General features: G+C 34.6%; 1 protein-coding gene across 2 annotated transcripts in view; it reads right to left on the reverse strand.

Annotated features, from left to right (window-relative positions):
• The window catches only part of LOC107071710 (protein O-mannosyl-transferase TMTC1), a 174,325-nt gene extending 161,988 nt beyond the window's left edge, over positions 1 to 12,337 (reverse strand). The window contains exon 1 of one of the 2 annotated variants that reach the window (XR_016175987.1): positions 9,679 to 12,337. Coding sequence is in view for 1 of the 2 variants with exons in the window: in XM_015330933.2 (XP_015186419.1) it covers positions 9,679 to 10,034 (356 nt within the window). In the remaining variant the exon portion in view is untranslated. The remainder of the gene's footprint in view (positions 1 to 9,678) is intronic. The other variant, XM_015330933.2, reaches the window with a different exon arrangement.
• Between the last annotated feature and the right edge of the window lie 10,188 nt (positions 12,338 to 22,525).

The raw sequence follows: 22,525 nt of genomic DNA on the forward strand, positions 1-22,525 counted from the left end.
CTTTCTCTCGCACTCTGGCTTTCGTAGTTTGTGGAAAATCGAACAGCGATACGTTCGCTGTGCCAACACCGAACTGATGACGAAATTATCGCTCTTCGATATCCGCTTGTTTCAAACGCCAATGAATTTTCCTACCGGTATACGGTTACCACGCTTTTAATGAATTTAACCCGCTGTAAACTCCGAACTTGCTATAAATAATATCTGTCCGTTCGATAATTTCCTCCTTACCGATATCGATTAATGATAATCGAAAGTATGCAACTCCATAAATGGAATATTATAAATTTTCAAATCCCCCAATACTATATTGATTAAATTATATGCGTATATAATATATTAAAGTATATAAATATAAAGTGTAAGTCAATATAATAAATTATATTATATGAATCCATTGATTAAAATTCTAATGTGTAGCTTACTTGAACGAATCTGTGCCAATCGTGTGATTATCGTTTAAATGCCTTCCCTAAACTCTCTATTCTCCGTTCGATCGTAGGTGGGATCACTATAGACACGCGAGAATCGATGAATCTGTTCGTTCGCTTAATGCGCATGGAACATGCGTCGAAACGCATTGGAATTCGAACTCAGTCACGTTTTCAAATGAAACTCTCATAGTGTCTTGTTAACGCCATAAAAGCATCGCTATGGATGTGTTATAAGCATGCAAGATATCAAATCTACTAAAATCGCAAGTTTCTACAACAAATTCAAAGGATTTAGGACTGTAAAACATGCGTGTTCGTGTGCACATTATTTTCATCTATAGTTATATATATGTATATAGATTTTATAGAGTTCCATGAATATAGATATACTAGCAAATATTTGAAACAAATATTTAGGAATAATACACTTGCAATTTCACATATCCACTACTCCAACAATTCAATGTATTATACATACATAATGTATATAAAATATATATGTATCTCTTTTATATCGTGAATTTGTAAATGAAAAGGTTAATTATACCAATTTGTCTTCTGTTATTAGCATAAAATATAAGAGAAAATTTTGTAATTTTATACTTTTTGTAATAAAAGTGTGCAGAACCCAGAAATAACGAATCCCCAAATATGTTTATGTGCCGACAAACTTTCTCCCCAACGCTAACCCAACAAAAATTACACCCAAGATCGTAATTTTGGGGTTTCCTCTATTTTGTAATATAATATATTAACGATAATAAAGTAACAAACTTTCTAAAGATGACATAATAAAAGAATATTTAATAGAGTAAAGTGTATTAAAATTAGAAAATAATTTCATTATCTTCTATATTTTCTCCTTGTAGTGAAGACATCACGTCTATCTCGTAAGATTTCCCTAAGATAACTAACTCACGAAAAGACTTTGCAAAGATAAACTACTAAATAAAAACCAACGCCATTTAGCGTACGAATTAATCCAAATGAAAATAAAATACAAAACACTTTCTTAATTATCAGAAATCCGATTTCAACTTCAATATATTTACATGACATTTATATATATATGTAATTATGTAAATACACTACATACATCTACACATATATATTTCAAAAGAACAGATTAAACTGTGTTCACTAATCCGATTAAATACGTTCATCCAGCGTTATAAATAATATATGTTAATGCAAACAAGTGTGAAAGATATTTAAATATTGATAATAAATATATTATAACTAAATAAAAATATACAATCAAATCAAATGAGATAATTATTTCTTAACTATTCTCGATATTAGAGAGATATTATATCCAGGAAGCATTCCAGTGACGTTATTTTCTCTCATTTTCTACAATTTTCCTTTCCTCAAATTTACTTTCTCTTCTCTCTCATCATCGGTTATTACATACCTCGAAGCAAAGTTCATAGATCCGATAAACGTGCGGGTACGTCGAACGAAAAAGACAAATGCACGATTACGATTTCTCGTCACGATCAAGTCGAAGGAACACACCAACGTAGAAGTATTCCCGTAACACCGACGATATCGAAAAATTCTTTATTCTTCCATTTCTTTACTTTGAAGACACCACAACGAGGTAGACATAGCTATCGTGAGAAATACAACTGACACGAGATAAAAGAACGAATCGGAGTAGAATCGTGGACGATGAGATAGGATCTTCGATAAATTGTTAACCACGAGGCAATTTTTAATCTTTTAAACGATGATCGAAATTTTTATACAGAAAATCAAATAAAAATGATATAAGGGTAGACATTTGCAAATAAAAAGATGTATGTATAAAATTAAATATTCATAGATACATTCAATCTTCGATTTTCCTATTATATTATTATATAATAATAATATTAAAGTGTATATTTTTGGATAATGTAATCGATTTTCTAGTAAGACAAAAGAAAAGAGATGGAAAATTTTATCCCGTTCTTTTTTACAAGATAAAAAAACACAAAAAACTTCAAATTCTGATCTCTTAACCAGAAACTCTTGATTGTCGTCACCTCGAACAAACTTAACGATGATTGTCCGGAACGCGCTTAAAACGAAGCGTAAAATCTTTAACGCCCTCGCACTTTTCTCATAAATCATCGTCGTATTCGTTCCAACTGAACTTGGCTCGTTGATCGCGATTTAACCGACACGATCGCGTAAAACGTCTACCAGAAAGATCACTCGATCTCTAAGCACGATATTCCAACGGATAACTACCATAAACGGCTTCCTGAGTATTCCCTTTTGCAAAATGCTCGACCAGCGAAATACTACTTCACACGAAACTAAACTTACACGCGAGAAAACCTAATCCTGATAACTTCCTATTCGTTATCTAGCATTACATCGATTCAACTTGGCCGATCACCATCGTCGTTCTTTCAAAATACTTTCTTGCAAAGGTGTACGCTCCCTTAAATCTATTAAAGGTCTCCTAATCTTCCTTTACAAACAAGCTAAGAGAAAAAAGTTACCCTCTCTTTCTCTCTTTGTAACTTTGTTAACTCTTTTTCAGACTTTCGAGCATTAACACGAACCTATTTAAGCGACTATCAGGATTAATACCATCGCATCTCTCCGTAGGAACATCTTTCGTCTACTGTTTTATCCGGGAAAGCGCATTTCGTATTCGTCTGAAAGTCCAATTCAGGTAATCGCTCTCTTCTCTGCCTTCTTTTCGAACCAACTTTCGATGAACTCTGCTAGAGGAGTATTGGAAAGCTGCAGGACTTTGATGGCGCACAACGACCCTTTCAGCTTTCTCAGAGATCGCATCGACTACATCCCTTTCTACCTTTCTATCTATCCTTTTCTTTTTTCTCGCCCCTCCTACCCCCTGTTTCTCTTCTCTTTCTCTCGTTGCTTTCTATCCCTATTCACCACTAACACTCTTCTTTCTCTCGTAGTCGTATACACAGTAGAAGAGAAAACCACCATAGCAAAGCTCCGACTCGTTACGTTTCTGTTTGCCTCGGCCTCTACCGGCGATAACGAGATAAAGCTGCTGTAGCCGACGACGAGAAGTCGAGGGACGTCTTTGCCTCCGCGTTTTCCTGAATTTAGCTTTCTCCCGACCCCTCCTCTCTACCAACAGCTAACACCAACTACGATCACTACCAACGTCAGCAAGTAGTACAACTCAACGAACAGCTCGACGAACAGCTACCTCAACGACTACCAACCATTTTCTTCGGCTAGCAGATTCGAGTTTCTCGTCGGTACAATGATCACGAACGTACCTGCCTGCTACATCGTTCCCTACAACCGCGATCTCTGCTCGTTGAAAGTGACTCAAGCGGAAGGTACAACGAAGAAAAGAATATATGTCTGTGTAAAAAGGGAAAGAGAGATAGAGATAGAGAGAGAGAGAGAGAGAGAGGGAAGAAAGAGGTGTCGAAGCAACCGCTTCCCCCATTGTTAACGTCCTGAAGCGAAGCTGAGATTTCTTGGTCGCGATGTGTGCATTCTAGACGGGGAAAGAAGAAGAAAAAAAGAAAAAGGATACCAAGAGTTTCCAACTACTCCGCGTCTCAACAGTACACGTTATACTCGCTAAAGTCGAAACGTTCTCCTTTGTAAAGTTTCTTTCTTTCCTTCTCTTTTTTTCTTCTTTTTTATTCTTTTTTCTTTTTTTTTACTTTTTTTTTTTTAAACAAGAACAAAAGAGACAGAGCGGTGGAAATGATAAAGTAACAGGGAATGTTATCGTCGTAGAAAAGAATACAGCTAGTTCGTTAACGATACGTAACATAACTAGCATCTTCGATGATGGATCGTTGAAACGAAAATTGATCATCCGTGAGAGTGAAAAAGAACTAACCTTCAAGCGCGATTATAACGAACATTATCATGAAACTACAAAGATGTCTACTACTACCTCTATTTTCCAATTCGTTTTTCTTTTATATTTCCTTTCATGCATATATGAGCCCGTACACACGAATAAATATTACTGGAAAAATATCTAGTAATTGACTGAACAATAAAAATTATCTACGTGTCTCTGTTTATAAATATTTTATTCGATTGTTCGAAAATATATAGGTAGTAATCGTTTAAATGTTCAATGACAATAAAAATGAACGAGAACTCATCGATCAAATTTATTTTTTCCTTTATTCGCGAGCTATGAATTTTAATATTCAAATAATTTACAAACGTCGCGTAGTATTTTATCATTTATTGTTTTTATCATTTATGTGTTAATTATGGTTTTGTTAGTTTCAACTGTTACTATTATTTTGTAAAATATATTCATCTTTTCCGATTATGACTAATTAAAATTTTCTGTTACGTTGATACATTGATACATTACGGTTTTTATTGTAATGAAAATATTAACACTTGGAAATAATATTTCGCCTGTTATATCACTTTATATACTATTATGTAGTAAGTAAATATATTTACGTAAATATATTTATATCTAGAGTTATTTTCCATTTTCTACAATTGTCCTTTTGCTAAGGAAATCTCCCAACTGTACATTTGTTTTATTTCAAAGGAAAAACATGGGAAAGAATGAACGAAATAAACAAAACGTATACAAGTACAATAACTCGCATAAAACTTTTCACGACGCAAAAATTTTGTAATTATTCTTAAGAGGCAGAATAAATATTATAATAATTCCTAAATAAATAATGATGATATTTTAAACATTAAATAATATTTTTTTCAAATTTCTTTCAACTCGTTTATTTCATATTTGGTAAACAAACGAACAAAGACACGAGCATACTAGTAGTTTTCAATAAATATTTAATGTTTCCGAATACTCCCATCGATATTTAACGCAATCTCAATTATGATTAAAAAAAAAAGAAAATAAAAAAACGCTACGAATATTACTCAAGTAAATAAATTAAAAGTATCGAATATCAAAAGTAATTTTAATTCGTAAAGGTACAAAGTTAAAAATAATAACACCAATGTAGAGCAAAATTTGTAACGATAAATCGAATTTTCTTCTGAAAAATAAAATCCACACATACTTTTATTATTATAAAAATTAATTCTCTTAGAGCAGTGATCTGAGTTGACTTAATAGCGTATAATTACCATGGCGAATAGGTCTCCTTTTTAGTATAGGCGAGAGAGAACTTATAAAAATAAAAGACTTTTGGTAATTTTCTACTTTTCCAATAATGCTATCTAATTACTAATTAGCTGGCATTGAAACTGCTTTTATTCCACGCTCTATCTTTTAGTCCTTTAATCCTCGATTTAGCTAAAACAACAGGTAACGATAATGGAAATCTTGAAACTAATCGTACGAATTAAAAGCTTGAGCAATAAGTAAACGTGACATTGAAAGATTATAATAGAAAAGAAGAAACGAAACGTTTACAAAAATTTTTTTTAGAGGTAGAGATCAGAGTTACGTTGTCATACCCATTTGCTGGACGCATAAAAATAAAGTATTATACGTAGTTTGGTAAAGTAGCCGGAAATCCAACAGAAAGTTTAGAATGATACGGAAAGCACTGGGTCAACTGGCACGAATGCAACCCTGTACTTTTGGGGTCGACCACGCAGTTTCATTCGGGCACTTGAGCCTTCAAAGCGAACTAACGTGAGCACTGTCCGAGTTTCATAGCAATAAAGAAGTAGGTATGTAGAAAGAGAGAGAAAGAAGAGATAATCACCAGCAACAGAGATGGAGAATGAAATGTGAACGGTTGAGAAATAGAAAAAAGGCTGAAAATTTTTCTCAAAGGCTAATGACCACCAACCGAAAAAATTTTTACGATTACTATTGGGAAAAAAGGGCGTTAAGTGTGATCGGAAAACAAGTCGATACAATCACGACGAAAACACAAAATATACCTAGTTCCACAATTAGTAATATATTTCTTTTCGTAAATGAAAAAGATTACCTTAACCTAATTAAAGAAACATCGAACTGCATCCACTGAATAAAACTTGACAATTTTTAGACAACTATCTATCTAACAAATACAATGAAATAATAACGCCGATAAGAATTCGGAAAAAAAACGATATTGATTTATTCATTCATAATAGGCAAAACTTGTAGCATTTAAAGTAAAAAAAAATAATAATAATAATAAATGATATGTATAATATAAAAATAATATATAAGTTATAATTTGTAAGAAGCACGAGTACGTCTAGAACAAGCTATTGTTTTAATAAAATAACACAACTGAATCGAATAAAAAGTAAAAAAGAAAGAGAGAAAAAGAGAAAATGCTTTTAACAATGGTTAAAAAAGAATAACAAAGATCGTGATTTGATCCTCGTTTCAAGAGGATAGTTAGGCACATCGTTTGCTTTGAGCGAACACGACGCGTCGACGTAAGGATTAAGACGTGACGAAGGTTACGAGGTGCTTACGTAAACTACTTCAACGTGGCGCCATCCGAATCGTTAATATCTCGTAGTAGGTACGGAGATAAACGTGACTCGCCATACCCAGAGAAGATTCTTTTTCCTTCTTTTTGCGTACTTCGACGTGAACTATTATAGATACGTTACAGTTCTGGTAGTGTGCAAAACGGAGGACCCTCTTACACTTCTTAGGTAGTTATATCCCTTTCCCCTTTATGACTAGGTAACGTATGTAGCTATGTATACATGTACGTATGTACGAGCAAGTAGGTGAGTGGTGCTGCTCTAGCAAGACCCCTTCTCCTTCTTGCGCTACACCACGAAGTTGGCAAGAGCATCTGGAGCGTTAAGGCGGATGAGCGATGTGCCGGTGTCTTGTGGCGTGATGGATCGTCCAATACCAGCCAATATGCAGTATTGCACGTAGAGTGGCAAACTGGTATCCATGCATCAAATCGGAAGTGGTATGAGTTGGCGGATAGAATGAGAGAAGGAAAGAGAGAGAAATAGAAGGGACAGTATAGAGGTTATATGCATACGATTTGAATCGTTGAAACATGTTCTACCGATTCACCTAATCCTTCGTTAAAGATTTTTCTTTCTTAGCATAACAATTCACACAACTGTCTTTTTCGCTATCGAAAACACGTCTGATCTCAAATAACTCTCGGTTCACTAACCGAATCCATAAGGGTCCTCGATTTTTCAATAAGAAAGAAAGAGGGAGGTTGCAACACTTGCCTTTGTGTCGCGACACGAAGAAACATCAGAAATTTATTGCTTAACAACCGATATATCGATATCATTCGTTCAAGTCCTATACAATATACCATCGAAATGTGATCTTTTTGTGTAGATTGTGTAAAATATCGATAAGAGTCATAAAAACAATTAAAAGATAATAAGTATGATGTTTATTTTATGAACATGAAATACGAATGAAGGAAAAATATCTTATTTAGATTAAAATCAATAGTACTCTTTTAATACGTTGGCCGACGTTTATTATTTCAACGGAATCACGTGGATTACTCGTGACCAGTATCATCATATAGTTTTATATCCAATCTTAGAATTGTAAAGTATAAAACAAAACACAAACAAATACAAAAAGGAAACGTGGACTAGTTTTACCTTAAAGACCTATATAAAGGTGCACCCATGCAACAACCAGCACCGAGTGTGGTAATAGACGACCAGATATCAATAAATGAGTCGGACATAAAAAAAACACTAAATAAACTCAAAATAGGAAAAGTCCGGGTCAGGATGATATCACTAATGAACTGTTCAAGTATGGCGACGAAAGATTGCTTCAGGAGTTAACGGTCTTAACACAAAAAATTTTTGAACAACAAAAAATTCCCGACGAGTGGCGGACAAGCACAACAATTCTTCTCTTTAAGAAAGGAGACAAGAAGGTACCCGCGAATTATAGGGGAATAAATCTACTGTCCTCCACCCTGAAATTAGTGACCAAAATTATAACGAACCTGATAAACGAGCGAATCACATTAGCTGATGAGCAACAAAGTCTCCGAACTGAACCATCATGCACAGATGCAGCGTTTGTGATCAGACAAATAACAGAAAAGTCCATAGAATACAATAAACCAGCATTTTTCTGTTTTATAGATCTAGAAAAGGCGTTCGACCGGATACGGTTGGAGGATATAGTGCACCTTCTGTATGACAGACAAATACCGAGTAACATCATTAAAACTATAGAAGACATCTATCGGAATAATCGAATACAGGCAAAGATAAACAACAAACTCACAGAACCCATAATGGTGGAAAGAGGTATTCGACAGGGTGACTCACTGAGCCCCCTACTTTTTAACATTATAATGGATGATATCATAAAGAAGGTGCGCGAACAAAGAGGATATCGAATGGGGAACCGTGAGATAAAAATCTCGTGTTACGCCGATGATGCAGACCTGATAGCGGAAAATGAGGATGACCTGCAAAGGCTCCTGTATACGTTCAACATAATTGCCAAGACACTCGGGATGTCTATATCAACATCCAAGACTAAGTGCATGACTACATCTAAAACACCCCTTAGATGTAAATTGGTTGTCGATGACAAAATAATACAACAAGTGATGGAATTCAACTACTTAGGCATAAAAATTTCGAGCTTCGGAGACATAGAATCAGAAGTAAGAGGACAAGCCATCAAGGCAGCAAGAACAGCCTCACCATTAAACAACACCATATTCCGAAACAAGCACCTAAGAATAGATGCAAAAGCGCGTATATACAAAACCGCTATAAGGCCTATACTAACATATGCGGCAGAAACAAGACCTGAAACATCTGAAACACGCCAAATAATGGAAACAACTGAAATGAAGATAGTTTGCAGAATAGCTGGGAAATCACTATGGGACAGAGTAAGAAGCGAAAGCCTTAGGAAAGCATGCCAAATCGAGAACATCAACGACTGGATATTAAGCAGAAAAGTTGAGTGGAATGACCACATCACTCGCATGACTGATAACCGAATGGTCAAAATATCCCGAGATAAGTCACCATCGGGGAGACGAAGCGTTGGAAGATCTCTAAAGCGTTGGAGCGACAGTCTGACTACATGAAGCGCGTCGCGATGAAGAACAAGCATTGTGCCTACTTGGAAGAGAGAAGAAGAAGAAAACAAAACACATCAAACTTCCATGGTGATCAACATGTAAACCATAGAACCAAAATAATGTCAGAAAATAACGATACAATTAACAGCATAGTATAAAAGTTATTCGAAAAGATGTATTTATAAGCTAAACATTCGATGTTTAAAATGTCTTTATTTTCGAAACATATAGAAAGTAATTAATTTCAACAAATTCGTAGGAAGTTTACTCACCGAAATGTAAGAGTAGTAAGTGGACGATAACTCTTGTGGCTATTGACATCCTGCATCGGTGTACCCCAAAAATCGTCCTTTAGAACGTTAGCGATGGGTGTTTGGGCAATCACATCCTTGTTCCTCACAACAGCTGGTATATCATCATGCACAAAATCCCCACCAAGAGCGTTCAGATAACAACCGATTGCGACAAGGGTAACAGCCGCATAGATGCACCATTCCAATGGTTCGTTGCTCTCCGATTCGTTGCAACTACCACCGGTGAAAGAGCGATTTCCAGGTTTTCTCGCGTTCTGGCAGCAAAAAGCGACATTATTGCCGCCAGCTGTAAAGCCGTTGTTACGCCGCCTCATAACTTCACCGGACCGCCCAAACGATCCAACTCGCGATCGTCGAATTTGACCAGCACGCTCCTTCTTTCGCGTGACTCGCTAAAACGATGGATCTCATTAGGCCCGATATCACCAATTTGGTCCGGTATCAGTAACAGAAAATTTGGTACATCTTTTTATTTAATATCTTTCACGAATTTGAATTGAAGTTACGTAAAGGTCTTGGCTGTTATCATGATCTTCGTCGTCAATATTCTCTCGCAAACTCTTTTCATCGGACATCTTATCATTGCGAAGACAATGCTTTCTTAACGACGACGACGAGCTCATTCGTTAGCCCTTTGTTGTTTGTAACGTAAAAAATACTCGAACACTTTTATTCATTCAATACACCGCTGACGGCAACGTTTGTTTTTTAAACAAGTTCAATAAACGATTACAAAAGTCCATTATTTAACGACGAAACCGATGTCCACGAATACGTTCCCAAAGCATATATACCCCCACCTTGCTTTTTCATCCCATAGTACCCACAACAAACAGTTTTTTAGGGAATCTAGTTGACCAGAGTTTTATCATTGCAATTCGTTAAAACGAAAGAATATCATTTGACTTTTTGTATTTACGATCTCCCCATACGAGTCGATTCGCGGATGCTTTCCAATCGAAAAGCAATGACCGAATCGATCCCACTTGCGTGCTTTCGACAGGCAAGCACCGCAATAAATGCGATGCTTCTTTGATCCCTTTTCTCTTTACCCGATCCACTATTAGGATCGATTCATTGTTCTCTCCTTCAATTGGATACTTGTTATTCGATCGCTTTAATCCAAATAGCATCAGCTGCGAATTTTCCTAAAGCACCTTACAGAAATACGCTAGAATCGATTCGGTTGGAATATTCCAAGGATTCGAATAGACCGAAATGGAATCGTTCACCTCGTACAATGACGTCGTTTTAATTTCAATTCTATCCATCACTAACTCGTAGATCCCAATTCACCCATTTTCTGATGTCCACTCGAAGGGAGAAATTTAAAGCAGAACTTTAGCTAACACGACTCCCTCCTCAATTATATTAATCTCATTCTCCACAGATTTTCTTGAACATTCGTGTCAACTTTCTGAATTATTATAAGATAAATGAGCAAGAACGTTATGGATGAAAAAAACTCTTGTTGGTCACAAATTTTGTATATACGTAAATCTTTTTTTCGTATCTACCTCGAAACACAGTTCTAAGAATTTCTCATTCTCCTTGCCGTTCTCCAACTCTCACCTTTCTTTTCTTTTCCTCGTTTTCTTCGTTGTATTATTTCTTTCCCCTTTCTTGTTTCTTCCTTTCTTTTCTTTTCTTTTCTTTTCTTTTCTTTTCTTTTCTTTTTATCTCTCCTCGGCTACTCTTGCACTTCTACAGTTCCCCACCCTTCTCATCACCCCCCTCCGCTTTTCCTTGTCTCACCCTTTCACCACCCTTGCATTGCCGAACGAATCGAATTTCTAGTGGAGTATCGCAATAACTTTTCCGGTTCCGCTTATCGACGAGGATAGCATCTCCTCTCGAATGGACTCTTTTTGATCCTGGAATAATGCTCGAGGCACCACCAGCGACTCTTCTTCTACTCTTCACTTTAAAAAAGCGATCACGTATTTGGATCGAAAAGAAAATAAGAATGCCTTGATATAGCGATGATATCGTAACGTAGTTTGCACTTCGAAATAGATAGATGATCGATATCTCTGATCGATCCTAGACGCTCTTCCTTCCACGATAGCCTTTGACCTACTATTCGAAGTTAAATACACACAGAAAATACGCTTCACAAATTACCACGGGCACCCATCTTCTTTTACAACGTGATTACGACCAACTGATATCAATGAAAGCACTTATTATTATTATTATTATTATTATTATTATTATTATTATTATTATTATTATTATTATTATTATTATTATTATAATTAAATAGATCGTGCATGATCATTATTTCCTTCGATATTAAAACCATTGAAATACAATAATATCTAATTGTCATTAAATGTTTCAATCTTGACGCTTAAATAAAATAAAATTTATAAAAATATATAAGATTTTATTGTACATTATTGTAAAAAAAATTCTTTTTTTTCCGTTAAATTTTTTTTTTCAATTCCCACTCTTCGAACGTCACAAAACTCGATTGATAAAAAACCCGCGCATTTTTGTCATCGTCATACATCGTACGTTAAGTAAAATCGCGTGAATCGTAACAACAGCGACGAAGACGATGACAGTGACGATATCGACATTGACGCGACGACGATAAACGCGAGACTAAAGGACGACGGTATCCGCCCGGTTATATACCCGGCGCACTCTGACCCGCAAAGCCGCGCCCGCGCATCAGCCACCCCCAGGGCTTTCCTTTTGCGTGCGTGTCCTCGTGACATCTCTTTCTCTCTCTCTCTCTTTCTTTCTTTCTATCTTTTTGTCTCTCTTTTCCACTCATCCACTCTTGTGTGTGAAAGTGCATCTTCTTTAGTTTAAAGTGCAAGAAGAAAAGTATATCCCACTAACAACATAACTCCGATATCTATGTATTTGTTTACATTGCTATACTTTTTCTCTTCTAGCAAAAATAAATTCATCTTTTGACCTAAGAGTTATTTTAATATTCTTTTTTAACGATCGATAATTCTAGTCGTCACATGGCTCATAGATGATTTAAAGTAAAGGTTATGGCCTGCAACACAAACGTGCTGTGTGAGTGTAAGATACTCTCGATAGTATATACCTATCGCATTGGAAATATCGTTTAATCCTGAATGTACTCATAAAAGATGGAAAAAGTGGTATGATGAGAAAAGAAAAAAAATCAAAAAGAAAAAGAAGAAAAATTATCTATGATTTATTTAAAAGATAAACGTGTTTCGTTGTGTCGTTCCTACCGCCTACTTTGTTATACATACTTACTCGTGGCAACCAGTGTCCGAGAACACTTATTCAATAATGTACATGACTCGCGGGCAATGTGTTCTCACATTCTCAGGTAGAAACGAAGCCGCTCTCTGACGACCGTGAAAAGTGTAAGTAAACGTAAAGAACAACTATAAATACGAGTGGTGCTTTTTAAATTTGAGAGGGGAAAAAAAGAAAAAAATACAAAAAATAGAACGAGCATATTTGAATTTCTTCGGTTAAGAATCGATACAGTCAATTTAATACAATCGGTCAAGTCGATACAGTCAATTTAATTAAATAAATAAATGTGTATAATAAGAAAAAAGAATTAATCATCGAATATTTTACTCACTTCTAAATAAAGAAAAAACTTTTAGTAGGTGTACCGAAATAGGTTTTTAAACAAGGCCAATGAAAACACATCTAGCATCAACGATTCGACAAAAAAGCTTTCACCAGAACGTTAGTCTGAGGTAAACGAGCTTCCGAGTTGAAATACCTTGATGAGAGCAAAACACACGTGAAACTGAGTCAAGAACGATTCACAAAACGAATGGCTGATCAAAAGAATCGATTTCATTGCACTATGCATTCATCTAACCAGGCGTGAACATCCAACTCCATCAACACTCAGCATAGTAATATACAACTAATATCGAAACTATGTCGAAAATGAGTTAAGCTTTCTAATAAATTTCATCTAAACGAAATGTGGCTAGCTTAGTAATATATAGGTAAATGAAGAGAAATTTAACTTTGTAACAGCTTTCGAAACTGGAACTAAAATATCACCACAATAGGAGCTCAATGGATAATCAAAGGTGCGGGACATTCAGCTAGTTAAAGGTGTGGTATACGCATAAAGTATGTAGAGAGAATGATAGTAAAGGTAAAGATAGATAGATAAATTGATAGAGTTAGAGAGAGAGAGGAGGGAAGAGAAAGAAAGGATGAGAAGGAGAGGGTAAGGGATTGAAAGGGTAAGCGACAGAAGACAGAATGTATTTAATTAATGTACCCGAACAGCAGTGAGCACAGAGTACACAGGTTCCACCAACCGAGCTATCCACTCTGGACTTCCTCATTTTGTGTGGGCGTATGTGTATAAACGCATGTGTGTGCCTACGTCGTTCATCTGAATGTGTGTATGTGTATGTGTATATATACAAACCGTCGAATTTACCGCAAAACTCATGCATTTCGTGGTGGAACTATACCTCGAAAAGACAGACAGACAAACGAAGAGAGAGAGAGAGAGAGAGAAACAACAGACAGAGAAAAAAGAGAGAGAGAGAGAGAGTAAGAATTCAAGAAAGACACCAGCCACAATTTCCGGTAATGTCGCACGAAAACGCTTTGACGCGACCGCGGCCAACACCGAAACTCGTGTTCACGAAATCCAATGAAAATTCGTTATCCATCTACTGTTTCTATTCTTCCCTAATCTCAAGCTACCTATCTCTTTCCATCTACATATCTTGAATTTCCCTAGGAAGTAGCTTCCACCCCTTTTGTCGACCACCGAAGGCGGAGTTCTAAGCTTACGAGAGAAGGGCGTAAACGTTCGTGCGGATAAGAGGGAATCGAAATTCCTTGTTCTTAAGACCGCCGACGTAATCGAGATTCACCTGATTATCTTCCATCATCATTCATGACATTTCTGACTGCTTCATGTTAAATCGCTCGTTGTACTTTCCTTTCTCCTTCTAAAAGAAAGAAAATCACTTTAAAAGAATTTTTCTAATCAAATTTTATGAACCGTTAATGTTTCCTTTACGTTCTAAAGTTTGTAAAACATTTCAAAATTAATTTCTTAATCGATAATCACTTATATTTCTTTCCAGCAAATAAAGTTCATCTTAATATTTGCAATATATTAAAATATATCTAAAAATATTAAATTCGCATATACATTAATAATTATTCTGATATATGAAAGTTTGTTCTAATCGTGACTTTGATCTTAAGAACGAGAAATTATAATAGTAATCCGAATTGCGGAAACCTTTACTTGCATCACGGTTCGGTAAGATGAATCAACTATTAGGTCGGTTTCCTGACTGTCTTATCCGATGGCAAGTATTTCCTTATGACACGTTCCTAAGTTGCTGATTCCCCTCGGGCAATAAACCAGTACCGTAGAGCTCGTACACCACAGGCACTCAGAAATCCTTGAATGGTGCGAACAAATAGGTTTCCCACACCTTCTCTTTGCAACGTACAAGCGAAGGGCGTAGACATTGTGATAGGAGAAAGAAGAAATTTCTTAAGAGATCTGTCACGACGTAACAAGACCGACTTAGACCATGTCAGCAAGGATACTGAACGATTCTGTTCGACAGAAAAGAAATTGTCGAAGAGTGTTATTACTTCTCAACTAAAATGCTGACACTTCTTCAAATGAGATAAATGGAAAAGAAAAAAGAAAGTGAAATATTTTTCAAGTGGATCAAATAACTTTCTATGGAATAACAAATGAAAAAAAAAAGGAAGAAATTTATATATATATATATATGTGTATGTATAAATATATACAATAAAATTCAAAAGGAAAAGCGTTCATCAAAATCTATAAAAGATAATTATAAAAAAAAAAAACGAAGTAAAAAATAAATAAAAAGTTCCACCACAATTATTCGTTTCGTTTTATTATATTTCAAAATTGCTTTTCATTGAGTGTCGCGTTCTTTCGATCTGATCTATGATCTGATCAATTTCAAAGTTCGTTCAGACGCTAACACTGACCGACGTTTACCGGAAAACAACTTTCGACTAGAGAGCTTATGTGATAATACGATATGAAACGAGACGGCGAATGATTCCGACTTTTCGAGAGCTGACCAAACAGCGATACGTGGATTTCGATGTAATAAATTCACGCTTTCCTTGCGATTGACTCAATGTTACTGCCAAACCAACTACAACAATCTTCCATCGTCATCTTAAGTCTCATATCGTTTGGAACCGAAAGCGCGATAAAAATAAGAAGAAAAAAAAATTCGCGAGTTCACACGCACGTATACACACCTTTCTCCAAGTCGAATATTTCTGCTCATCGAATTTAATTAAATATTTTGGAACATTTTTTCTTTTTTATTTCATTTTAAATAAAATCAATAATAATAACAACACACACACAAACAGTCGAGTGTTCTATTTCTTGATAACACTATAAAACTTTTGTCTCGTTTCGAATGAGATTGTTTATGCACGCGAAAGGTATTTTTTTTAATTTCCAATTGTTTACCGTAAACGCTTTGTTAACTTGGCGCTATTTCTATTATTGATTCGTGGTCAATGCTAAAAAACAAAGACAACAAAGATACATATATTACGTCGAGATATAGAGACACGCTATTTAAATAAACATTTCAATAAATTGAACGATAAAACGAGAGGAAACAAGAATCGACGTTTATACTAGCAATACGAGTTATAACATCTTCCGGTAGTATCGTCGTCGTACTTTCACAATTTCCACACTCTCATTTCTTTCTTCTTCTTCTTCCCCATTTGCTCTTCGTAATTATTTATGAAAAGCAATTTGTATCGAATATTACTACTACCAATGCCAAAATATGCAAAATAAGCATAAATTTAAAACCTTCTTTCTTCGTAGCTACGACACACAAATAAAAAAAAAAGAGATGGGTGAAAAATAGTCATTGAGAAAAGATTAATCGTGAGATATAATGAGGTATGATAGAAAAGAAAAGAAAAAAAACAAAATATGCAGAAAAAGAAGGAAAAAAACTTGTTTTGCAACGACTAGCGCTTAATGTGATACCAGTAAATGCCAAGTATCGGAAAAAAATGAACGATATCGAAGTGTTGATGCGCCAAGTCTGAATCGAAACTTTTCCAATTTTCAGGACTTCGTATTTATAAGTTCGCATACCCTTTCTTTTCTCTTTTTCACTGATTCTATTTTACTCCTTCCTAGTCTACTACTTCTCATCCCCACCCTAGTCATAGTCATATTTTCGCTTGCTAGCTAGAGCTAGATGTACGATTCTTCGTAGCAACACAAGTTCCAAGACGGACTTTAGATCGCTAAAAATGTATCTGAAGAAAAGCTAACCGCGACTCGTACCATCAATGTTTCTTTACACTTTCGAAGAAACAAAAAGAGGTAGCGAATTTAGCTTCATAAAAAGTAGCGTTTCAACGATTGCGAAGTAAAACTCTGATCCAACGGTCATTATCGATCTAGTATAAGTATTAAGAGGATTTAAGGATTTTAAAAGTCTTGCACAATGTTCTTAATACCCCCTCGATCAGAAAGTTTAACGGTTTATTCGTTACGAAGGTAAGCTCCAGTCAAAATCAATCTTGTTAATACGCAATTACGCGCATCGAAACTAAAATTGAACGTAAACGAGAATAACCCCGGGCCAGAATATTGTAAAGTACTGTTTTATACTAAACATATTGTAAATGAAATTTTATCGATCAACACAGACACACACACACACACATTCGATAGATATAATCTAAACTTTGACGAAATTTCTTTGTTATATAAAAAGTATATTCTCTGTATAAATTTGTATTAACTGTAATATAAAATAGCTATCGAACGACAAGATTGATAAAAACGTTTTAAAATAAATAACAAAAATTTGACAAATAGATAAATAGATCTGAACGAATTTAGACTGGTATGTCGCACAATATATCTAATCTTTCCTCGAATCTTGAAATACTTTATCAACTATTTTCAACGCGGCAGCAAATCAAGAGAAGTTAATTTACATTTGACAGTATGTAAAGAACGGTTATGATGCAAACAAGTTACGCGTAAACTTCTGAACAAACAGAAATTTCCAATTTCTTCAACATTTGGTAATGATGTATAGTATCCATGAATATAACATTCGAATATCTCAAACAAAAGAATGCTAATTATTATAGAAGATGATAGACTCTCTTTTACATTACGGTAAAATTATAAACTCGTAATTACTATAACTAATGAAATTTATTTATTACCATGATTTAGAAAAGAAAACAAATAATTCGAATTAACAAACAGTTATTTAACGCTATTAGATTGACCACAATTGAAAATCTTTCTGATTAATTACTCTTTTACTCTCGAATCGAAACATGATTTCCCTCGATTTGTAGCTATTTGAAAAGCCTTTGTTAATTTTTGCAAATTCTCACTAGTATCAATTTTCCTAATTAAAATAGTGTGGTTGAATTCTATTCGATTGTGAGAGTACCATTCGCCATAAATTGTGTTTTTTTATTGAATTTTATACAGACCGATTCCATTAAGTTTAAATATTCTACAAACAGGCCAATGAGTATACTACCATATTTTCGAACTGTGTGGTAGACGTTAAATTCGATAAAATTCCTAATGCGAAATAAATATCATTTGTCGAATTGTCTCACGTATTACCGATTTGTACATTTTTTTTCTTATTGTTCTGAAATTAACATTTGACATATGTACTACATGAACTATATGTATTTATCTAAACATGTACACAAGTACACATGTACATCTGTATTTATGTATATTCATACATAAGTAATTATCCTGAAAACAAAACAAGAACTCATTTCCCATCGTTGTACGTATTAACTTGCCTGCTCGAATAATCATACATAATAAAATATTTCACAACGATGATTATCATCGTTATTCGGCGTCGAGGAAAATCGTTTTCGTGATTCGGACAAAAAGCTGACCGACCGACGGTTCACGATCGCAGCGGTTTTCTACCTACATTATTACGTGTATTTACGTAGAAATATACATAAATATAAAATATTCCTATAATTTATCCATAAATACGTCCATTGTAGTCTCGATTCAACGCCTACACCTGTCACCGGCTATCACTTCAATCTCGCTACGAGATCGAAATCAATTCAATCGGTCGTAACGTACATCCTAACAATGTGCTACGTGGTGGTGATATAGTGGTCTATGATGGGAACCCAGGTAGAGAAGGGGAAGGGAAAGTGGGGAGCTTGAGAGAAGAGAAGAGTACAATAATTCATGAACAAAAGGACGTTCGATAAAATCGAGTTAAAAGCTTTGTACTGAATGTTAATAATTTCACACTACGTAGGTACAACACATTATGAATTCTATTAAAATGAATTTATGATAAAGATAAAAGTAATCGTCGTATATATATATATATATATATATATATATATATATATAGAGAGAGAGAGAGAGAGAGAGAGAAAGAGTGAGAAAGAGTGAGAGGGAAAGAACAAAATAAAAACAACAAAAAATATTTAAAAAAGTACTGCAACTACCAGGTCTGTAAATATGAAACCAAAATTTGCCCATAAATGGCCTTAGTAGTTGTCAGTATAGTTACTGTCAAACCGTAAAAGATCATGGGTAAATCCAGTCGAACCATTGACATCAACTTCAAGGCTAAATTTTGCTATGGACGGACAACAATTCTCTGTTTCTAGTGGGATCAATTATGAACTGCTAAAACCTAGCGAAACCGTTAATACTGAACTCTATTAATATTAAGTGATAAATTTGAATTAAGTTTAGCGCGAAAAACGACCAGAATATCAAAAAAGGCAACAGAAAGTGATTTTGTTTCACGATAATGCACCATCATAAACAGCAAAACTGGTCAAGAAAATGATTGAGGCGTTTAATTGAGATATACTTTTGCATGCGGCTCACTTACCAGACTTGGCTCCATCCGATTACTACTTATTTGCATCGATGGGACACGCACTTGTTGAGCAGTTCTTCACTTCTTACCAAAATGTACGGAAAATTGCTTGATGAATGGTTAGTCTCAAAAGAGCAACAGTTTTTTTGGCATGGTACCCACGAATTGTCAAACAAGTGGGAAAAATGTACAGCTAGCTATGAGCAATACTTCGAATAAAATATTTTTTATCATTCTCATATAATAAACGTGTGTTTTCTATACAAAAATTCTAGTTATATGTATACCTGATACATATAATATTTGAATTATTTCATATCATTATAAATGTTACTTATCGGCTTGGTAAAAATATATAACACTAAATTCGCGGTACTGCCTGACATTCTTATCGTTAGGAATTTGGCTTATCCCTATTACTTGCGCGTTCGTGGAAACACGTGATGGCTATGACGATGATATTGAAGGGTGGTAGATAAAGGGGGTAGGGAGGGGAAGGGGTTATGTAGAAGAGCTCTAGAAACAAGAATTTAAGGCGTCAAACTTTCGCAATTACCGAATGTTTGGTATCCTTGAAAAGTTAGATAAGTGCCGTGGATGCCTAGCATTGAACTCCACCCCTCTCTCTACTTTCTTATTCTCAACCTCGTCCCACCTTCTTTCAATCTCTTTCTCTAACTCTTTTGTTTTTTCTACGGCTCTTATCTATTTTCTGTTCACTGTGAATTCAAGCAAATGTAAATAAAAAAAATAAAAAAAGAAAGAACAAAAATGAAATGTACAATAAAGCTCGTTGTAACGTCATATATCGCGTATGGAATGGTAAGCTACAAAGGATTTTTTACAAAACACAGTGTTTGATATCGAGTAACAATAACAATTCTTTCTTTTATACTATCACGTTCTTTTTTTTCCTATGTATTCTTTTTTCTTTGTCTATACGATTTGTTCATCTACTCCAAAATCCTTTCTGTATTCGATACGTTAATATCGATTGATACTAGAGATGAAGATCGATTATCTTTATATTTTAGCTAAATGTCAAAACGTTAAAAAAAATTGATAAAAATACTGAACAATATTGTTTGACGTCGAAAAATATAAAAGTTATTCTTTCATTTCCTCGTATTTGTCCTAATTAATATCATTTACGAGCCGTTTTTTAATTTTATGTATTAAATATTTTATTTATTAAAACCTCGGTCAGGGAGATAAAAAGAATTAAAAAAAAAAATCCACAAAAATTATAGAACAACAGAAAATTACTTGTTAACTCTTTTTTTCCGATCTAACAAGTTCGTTTACTGGTACTTACGAAATTGTCTTGTTAAGTCTATCCTTTACAAACTAACAAACATGAAATACAAATCCTCTTAACTTCTCCCTCGGAAAACCAGAATTTATGATCGTACGAGAGAATTTAAACTATGCGGGCTTCTTCTCTTTTTTGTTTGTTTATTCGTCTTATATTTTTTCTATTTTTTTTTTTTTTGCATCTTTCCTCCTATATCTCTTTCTATCTCTTTTATTTTAATTTTCTCAAATTTCAAAGCATATACCATACCGGTAATAAATATCCTATAAATCTAATTCTAGTACAAGTTAACAGATTGTAAATAATATGAAATAAAAAATGATGAAAAATATCATCGTGAAAGTAAATGTTTTGGTAGAAAAGAAAGAAAAAAAAACATGAAAAGATCTAACTACGAATCATAATGTTGAAAAATTCGAAATTCTAGATAAAACAAATCGGAGGTAAAGAAAAAAGAAAAAAGATTGATCAAACTATTTAAATCGAAGCTTATCGAAGAGTTCACAGAAGATGATGGAACAGACATGAAATAACGTAGAGATCGTGTGCTGCGGTCTCCTTGTTGTCGTGGAATGTGAGAAAAAATTCTTAGAAATTCCAGAAACTTTTCTTCGATCTTTTTGTCGCTTAGATAGGACGACGACGAGCGATATACTCGAAAGGTCGCATGAATAAGTAAAAAGAGAGAGTCGGCCGGTAAATAAAACGAATACCATGGACGGGTAGCAGGCAACGCCAAGACACTCATTATGCTGTTTTACGGACGTACTATATTGAATTTTTAATCTCTCAACTATGACAGAAAAGAGTAGAAAGGAGGAGGAAGAAGAAGACAAAAAAAAAGATGAAAATAAAGAAATGGGTCATCCAAACGATCTCGATACGAAGAATGAACGTTTTCGAGGTACCAAAGGAACGGACAAGAAAAAAGAAAACAAATATATAGAGATTGAACAACTTTGCATTTGGTAAGAGGAAAAAAATATTCTCAAGCAAAAAACCTGTGCCGAATATCCTTGCTTCATGAATCTGTGAATGTACCCTGACTGTGAACCGTATCGTGTAATCGTTTAATTTACATTATAAAATAATAATAAAAAGAAACTCTCTCGAAGAGCATACTGTCATCCCAAGGTAACACCACCCTTTTCTTCTGCAACCTTTTCTCTTTCTTATTTTATCTCTTCTTTCGAGTAGGAAGAATATGTTAAGAAAAGAGGCAATGAAAGCAAGAAATTCAGTCTAGCAAACGCAACGAAGCTGAGAAAGTTGACTAACAAAAAGGACTAAAAATTCATTTCGGATGTTTATCTTCTGAGTTAGGTGAAACACCAAGTTGCACGAATACAAACCAGTATCTGTATTTTCGAATCACACCGAGAGTCCCATTTTGTTTGAAATTATGACGGTACGACGCTATATCGCTAATCCTGCAATGGTTAGAATACATTTCTTTGCATTTCGTATCCCGTTTTACTGTAAATTGAAATATTGACTTTTTTATACGTATAAGAAAAATCCTTCGTTATCTTTTCATGATTACGATGCACGTAATAAAAATAAAAATAATAATGCAAGTAACGAA

The sequence above is a fragment of the Polistes dominula genome, unplaced genomic scaffold, assembly GCF_049000335.1.
Source record: "Polistes dominula isolate Pdom_NZ unplaced genomic scaffold, Pdom_raw_medaka contig_15, whole genome shotgun sequence".
Classification (NCBI taxonomy): domain Eukaryota; kingdom Metazoa; phylum Arthropoda; class Insecta; order Hymenoptera; family Vespidae; genus Polistes; species Polistes dominula.